The 6638-nt window shown below is 54.2% G+C and overlaps 1 protein-coding gene across 2 annotated transcripts; it reads left to right on the forward strand.

Annotated features, from left to right (window-relative positions):
• Nucleotides 1–412: 412 nt before the first annotated feature.
• On the forward strand, nucleotides 413–6292 carry ACY1 (aminoacylase 1). Of its 2 annotated transcripts, none has more exons than XM_053599780.1 (15): nucleotides 413–548; nucleotides 873–970; nucleotides 1926–1990; nucleotides 2081–2185; nucleotides 2496–2590; nucleotides 2905–2981; nucleotides 3076–3165; nucleotides 3266–3322; nucleotides 3677–3750; nucleotides 3836–3885; nucleotides 4001–4145; nucleotides 4238–4306; nucleotides 5631–5710; nucleotides 5863–5923; nucleotides 6008–6292. In XM_053599780.1, exons 2-15 carry the CDS (start codon nucleotides 877–879, stop codon nucleotides 6170–6172), a joined length of 1227 nt encoding a protein of 408 aa, XP_053455755.1. In that variant the 5' UTR covers nucleotides 413–548; nucleotides 873–876; the 3' UTR covers nucleotides 6173–6292. The 2 variants fall into 2 exon arrangements, with proteins under 2 accessions (XP_053455755.1, XP_053455754.1); XM_053599779.1 differs by having other exon boundaries at nucleotides 428–568.
• Nucleotides 6293–6638: the final 346 nt, after the last annotated feature.

Here is a 6638-nt window from a genome sequence, read left to right on the forward strand (position 1 = left end):
AGCTCACTACTCGGGGAGCTGAGGCAGTCTGGGAGGATCTCCCAGGGGTTGAAACCTGCAAAGGAGGGACTGGTCGGAGAGGAACAGGGGGGCAGGTAGGGACTTTGCAGCCCTGCCTTCGGGTGGTCTCCTCTCCTCCGGCTCTCTGCGGAGGCTGAACCAAGGGGAGTTCTCCAAGCCCGGGCTCAGGCCGTAGGGGAGGGAATGGGGGGCGTGTCCTGCAGGGTGGGGCGGAGCCATCCCGCGACTCACCGCTCGCTGGGCGGAGCTGGCGGTGGCTGAACTGCCCAGGGGTGGGATCCGGGATCCGAGCCTCCCAGCCCTGGCTAGACCATAGACTGTCTGGGACGCCTGCGCCGAATTGGCCGCAGTGATAGGGACGGCCCTTCCTCGCAGTTTTAAGTCTCCGCCCGGTGATCTGGTTCCGACCACGTGGGGGAAGGATCGGGGCGGTATTAAGCCTGAGACCTCATTGGACTCTGAGTCTGGGCCACGGTCTGAGGCCGACGCTGGGAGGCGAGCGGGGTTCAAGATCTGGAGAGAGGGAGGTGGGGAACCCCGGAGAGAGGTAAAGGGATCTGGGGCTCCCGAGCAATTGGGAGATATTTTTGAAGGAGGATAAGAGAAATCAATGCCAGGGTTCAAACCTGGCTCTGCTACTCTCTGACGAAGGCACAGACTTCATGAGGCTCTTTGGGGGATTAGATAAGGAAATGTGCTGAAAGCGGCCAGAACAGCGCCTGAATCAGGGGGCTTCGTTAGTGGGGCTCCAGTGGGGGTCCTCTGGGACGTCCAGGAAACTGTCGTGGGGGAGGAGCCGTGTGCAGAGGGGTAGTTAGCCATTCACTTTGCCCCCGGCTCACCACTCACAGTGTCATGGCCAGCAAAGGTCCAGAGGACGAGCACCCATCTGTGACGCTCTTTCGCCAGTACCTGCGCATCCGCACCGTCCAGCCCAAGCCTGACTACGGTGAGAAGAGGAGGCTTCCAGAGCCTGTGATGGGGCTTAAAGTGCCAGGACGGTGCTCTAAACTGGCTCCAACCTCGGTCACCCATCTGAGCCTCACTCTGCTGCCCCAAATGGCTCCTCAGCCCCTCTAGCCATTCCCCAGGTCAGCGACTAAGGCAGCCCCTCCAAGCTCTGGAGGAACCTTTTACCCAGGGGCTGTACTGCTCCAGAGGTTACGGCAGCTAGTTAAAGAGTCACTTCACGCCGGACGCGGTGGCTCAGTCTTGTAATCCCAGCACTCCTGGAGGCCAAGGCGGGTGGATTGCCTGAGCTCACAAATTCAAGACCACCCTGAGCAACAGCGAGATCCCATCTCTAAAAAATAGCCGGGTGTTGTGGCGGGTGCCTGTAGTCCGAGCTGAGGCAAGAGGATAGCTTGAGCCCAAGAGTTTGAGGCTGCTGTGCGCTATGATGCCATGCCACTCTCCCAAGGGCAACAAAGAAAAACTCTGTCTCAAAAAAAAAAAATTACTTCACCCCACAGGGTGGGAGTGGTTGGTGGAGACTGGGGCAGCCACAAGGGTCCTCCACAGCCTTCTGGGGCTGGACCAAAGACTACAACCCTTAAGGACTCACACTTGGTGGCTGGGAATTGTGTACATGGGTCTAAATCTCTGCTCAGTGATTTGCCAGCTGAGAGATGCTGGGTCAATCTCTGCATGTCTTTGTGCCATAGTTTCCCCATATTTAAGGAAGATAATAATGCCCACTTCTAACCCTGGGTATTCACAAAGGGTCACACTGACTAGCCAAATACATCTTCTAACTTGGGGACAGAAATACAGGTGTCTCTGAGGGATGTGGAATTTTGTTGGGAAGGTAGCAGCCCATCTCTGAGTCTGCTCCCCTTTTTGGGCTGCCTAGACTAGTGGGAGCCATGGGTGGACAGAAGCAGCCCAAGACTCTCTATCCCCAGGGGCTGCTGTGGCTTTTCTTGAGGAAAGAGCCCACCAGCTGGGCCTGAGCTGTCAGAAAGTGGAGGTGAGCCTGGGGCCTTAAGTAGGGAAGAGAGGTAAGTCTGGGGCAACTCCTCACCCTGTGTTGACCACCTCCCCTCCTGACCCTTTCCAGGTAGCACCTGGCTTTGTGGTGACTGTGCTGACCTGGCCAGGCACCAATCCTGCACTCTCTTCGATCTTGCTCAACTCCCACACAGATGTGGTACCTGTCTTCAAGGTGTGTAGCAGGGGTAGTGCAGGTTCTGGGACCATAATGTAGACCCCAGAATCCAATCTCAGGAACTCATGGTGCTGGTCCTGGCATTAATGCCAACATCATGGAACAAGCAGCCTTTGTCCAGCAATGACTGCATGTGGGGGTCCAGTGAGGATGGTAATCAGCTGCCTTCTTCAGTCCTCTTCTGACCCCCACCACCAGTCTGTCACCCCAGCCCTTTGGTGGGTTCCTAGGGCAGGGCCATCATTAGCCAGAGTGGATTAATGACTAAATCTGGAGCTTGGGTCCCCCTTCCTATCCCTTCCTCCAGGAACATTGGAGTCATGACCCTTTTGAGGCCTTCAAGGATTCTGATGGCTACATCTATGGCAGGGGCACCCAGGACATGAAGTGTGTCAGCATCCAGTGAGTGTCTTCCCAAGTTCCCCACAATGTGCCCACCAACCCAGTGGATTAACCCAGTACCAGGGAATGTGATTAGAGAACCTCAAGACAAAGGAACATCTTGACTTCTTAGTTAGGGCATACCTTACTGTCATGACTATTGCATGGATGGGGAAATTGAGGCCCAGAGAGGGCCAGGGACTTTCTGGAGCTGGGCCACAGTCTGGAAGGGTTCGGGACACAGGTCTTAAATCTTCCAGCTCTGCCTGTGCCTGCCTGGTGGGTCAGCCTGAGACTGTGGTGGCTCCCCTAACACCTGGCTTATACCCTCTCAGGTACCTGGAGGCAGTGAGGAGGCTGAAGGTTGAGGGCCGCTGTTTCCCTAGAACCATCCACATGACCTTTGTGCCTGGTAGGAATGGCTCAGGGAGGTACACATTTGGGAAGGAGAAAGGTGTGTTGGAGGGAGATGGCCCCTTCATCTCATGTCACTGCCACTTTTACAGATGAGGAGGTTGGGGGTCACCGTGGCATGGAGCTGTTCGTGCAGCGGCCTGAGTTCCAGGCCCTGAGGGCTGGCTTTGCTCTGGATGAGGGTAAGAAAGCTGGCCAGCCACTGAGCAGACAGGCAGGGAGTAGGGAGGCCGCTAGTGGGGCTGGGCCACTCTACCCTCTGAACCCCCTTTCCCTCCTCAGGTCTGGCCAACCCCACCGATGCCTTCAGTGTCTTTTATAGCGAGCGGAGCGTGTGGTGTGAGTATGAGCTCGGAGGGAGGGATCAATATATAGATGGGAGACTAGGCCAGAAAGGGCAGGGTCTTGTGAAGGATCACACAAGTTGGGGCCTGAGTAGTCCTTGAACCCAGGGCTTCTGCCTCCCACCCCCTTCCTACTTGGGGATCTCTGTCCTGGGCTTCTCTGTCCTGGGCTTCTCTGAGGGCCTGCCTGACTGTGGGCTTAAACCAGCTTTATGCTGCAGGCTCTGAGGGAGACAAGTCCCTGCCAGAGGAGCTCAACATAAGGGGAAGACCCTGGCCTGCCCCAGGGTTGACTGCATCTCTAGCCCCTCTCATGCTGAAGACACTCCCTTCCCCCACGTCTCCCCAGGGGTGCGGGTCACCAGCACTGGGAAGCCAGGCCATGGCTCACGCTTCATTGAGGACACAGCAGCAGAGAAGCTGGTGCGTGGCATACAAGGAGGGAGTCTGGGAGTTTGGGAGGCTCCACCATGGGGCTGCTGTCACGTCTAATCTCATACTCTTCTAGCACAAGGTTGTAAGCTCCATCCTGGCATTCCGGGAGAGGGAAAGACAGAGGTGAGGCAGCCTGGGAATTGGATGGGGGTGCCTCTGGGAGGCTGCACAAGAGAGGAATGCTGAGCCATCTTCTTATATCTGTTCCTGCTCCTACCCTGTCCCCCATCTACTGCAGGCTACAGTCAAACCCCCACCTGAAGGAAGGGGCAGTGACGTCTGTGAACCTGACTAAGCTAGAGGGTGGTGTGGCCTATAACGTGGTACCTGCCACTATGAGCGCTGGTTTTGACTTCCGTGTGGCACCGGACGTGGACCTGAAGGTGCCACCTACGCATGGGTTTGGAGGAGTCTTCAGTCCTGTCATAAAAGCTCCAGGAAAGCCTGAGGAGTCAGCTCATCTCCTTTCTTTTAGGCTTTCGAGGAGCAGCTGCATGCCTGGTGCCAGGCAGCTGGTGAGGGAGTCACCCTCGAGTTTGTTCAGGTATTGAGTTGAGACTTGTGATGGGAGAAACTGGGCTCGCCAAGTGTGCAACAGTGGAGGAGTATATATCTGGGCTTTCTTTTTCTTTCTTTCTTTCTTTTTTTTTTTTTTTTTTTTGAGACAGGGTCTCACTATTTCGCCCTTGATAGAGTGCTGTGGTGTCACAGCTCACAGCAACCTCAAACTCTTGGGCTTAAGCAATTCTCTTGCCTCAGCCTCCCAAGTAGCTGGGAGTACAGATGCCTGCCACAACGCCCAGCTATTTTATGCTGTAATTGTCATTATTGTTTGGCAGGCCCAGGCTAGGTTCGAACCTGCCAGCTCCAGTGTATGTGGCTGGTGCCCTAGCTGCTGAGCTACAGGCGCTGAGCCAACTTTTTTTCTTTTTTTATCTGTGAGAAACACATCTTATTCACCCAACAAGCATTAGTTGTGAAGGCCACTGTGAGTGCTAAGGAATACTGTGGGAGTAAAATTAGACACAATTCTTACCCTCAATGTGTGATAAGAAGAGATAGACATAAATCAAATATTTATATAGTATTACTTTTATGTAAATATGAGCCTATGTGGTCCAGGAAAGGTGGGACCTCACACTCTAAGAACCTATAATTGAGGTATTCAATTAGTCTGAGAAGGCCAGGTACAGTGGCTTACACCTGTAATCTTAGCACTTTGGGAGTTCCAAGCCAGGATGATCACTTGAGGTCAGGAGTTCCAAATCAACCTAAGGAACATAGGGAGACACCCCCATAGTGAGATACCCCACCCCATCTCTATTAAGAATACAAAAATTAGCCAGGTGGGCGGCCCCTGTGGTTCAAGGAGTAGGACGCTGGTCCCATATGCCGGAGGTGGTGGGTTCAAACCCAGCCCCGGCCAAAAAAAAAAAAAATTAGCCAAGCATGTGGCATGCCTATAGTCCCAGCAACTCAAGAGGCTGAGACAGGAGAATTGCTTGAGCCCAGGAGTTTGAGGTTGTTGTGAGCTATGATCATGCCACTCCCCCTAGGCTTGGGCAACAAAGTGAAAGCCTGTCTCCAAACAAAAACAAAACCAAACAAAAAACTAGTCTGAGAGGTCTGGGAGAGCACTAGGGCTAAAACCTAAAGGATGAGCAATTAAGTAGATGGAGGGATGGGAAGGCCCCAGATCTAGAGCATCTGAGGGCCTGAAAGAGGGCCTGTGGCTAGACTGGCCACTTGATATCTGGCTAGGGGTGGAAAGGTATTCTGTGCCAGGCACAGCCCATCCTATAGGGAACAGGGCAAGATGCCCAGGCCCCTGTCCTGATCATGCCATCTTTCCCCTCACTCTCCCACAGAAGTGGACGAAGCCTCGCGTGACACCTACTGATGACTCAGATCCCTGGTGGGCAGCTTTTAGCCAGGTCTTCAAGGACATGTGAGCATATGGCCAGCTCCCTTCTCTCCTTGCTACTGCCCCCTTTCCTTCCTTTCTCTCCTTCCCCACCTCTTTTCCTCCTTTCCCCTTTAGTTCTTCCCTTGTGCTCCCCCCTACCTTCTTCCCCATTCATCAGGCTCTTCCCCCTGCAGGAACCTCACTCTGGAGGCAGAGATCTTCCCTGCTACCACGGACAGCCGCTATCTCCGCGCAGTAAGCCACTTGCATGGCAGTGCATGGGCAGGGGACAGGGCCTAAATGCTGGCTTTTCCCTAACGGTTCTTCTTGCCCCTGCAGATTGGAGTCCCAGCTCTGGGCTTCTCACCCATGAACCGTACACCTGTGCTGCTGCATGACCATGATGAGCGGCTGCATGAGGCTGTGTTCCTTCGTGGAATCGACATATATGCACACCTGCTGCCTGCCTTAGCCAGTGTACCCACCCTGCCCAGTGATAACTGAACCTAGGGATCCCCAACCTCTGCCCCTGGAGCTTCCATCTCAACTAGAACCTAAGACCTTGTCTTCCTCCTGCCCAATAATAAAGTTTGTGTCGGCAGGGTCTGTCTGTAACAGCAAGGACACTCGTGGAGCAAGAATTCTCATTTCTCTGGGGACATGCTGCTACCAATTCCCATTTCACAGATGAGGAAACAGCCTGGTTCTGGGGTCTTCCCTAAACCATTCCATACTGCTTTTTGCCCCTAAACATACCACACCTACCCACGCACTAGCACCCAGCTATGTCTCTGCCCAGCAATAAGGGGCCATAGCTCCTGTTTTGGGTGGCCACCTGACCTGTGAAGTCAGGTATTCCATTCTCATTGAATGGAGATACCAAGATACGGACCTCAGAACCACTCCTGTCTGAGGATACATTTGGGATCTAAAGACAGGACCAGGGGCGGCGCCTGTGGCTCAGTGAGTA

Source organism: Nycticebus coucang, chromosome 8 (assembly GCF_027406575.1).
Source record: "Nycticebus coucang isolate mNycCou1 chromosome 8, mNycCou1.pri, whole genome shotgun sequence".
Lineage (NCBI taxonomy): Eukaryota > Metazoa > Chordata > Mammalia > Primates > Lorisidae > Nycticebus > Nycticebus coucang.

Bases quoted from the DNA above. Each gene is read 5' to 3' on its own strand.
- ACY1 (XM_053599780.1), top strand. From the start codon at position 877: ATGGCCAGCAAAGGTCCAGAGGACGAGCACCCATCTGTGACGCTCTTT. The intron at 2,982-3,075 runs GTAGGAATGGCT...CCACTTTTACAG, and splicing joins CCACATGACCTTTGTGCCTG to ATGAGGAGGTTGGGGGTCAC. The intron at 3,166-3,265 runs GTAAGAAAGCTG...TTCCCTCCTCAG, and splicing joins TGGCTTTGCTCTGGATGAGG to GTCTGGCCAACCCCACCGAT.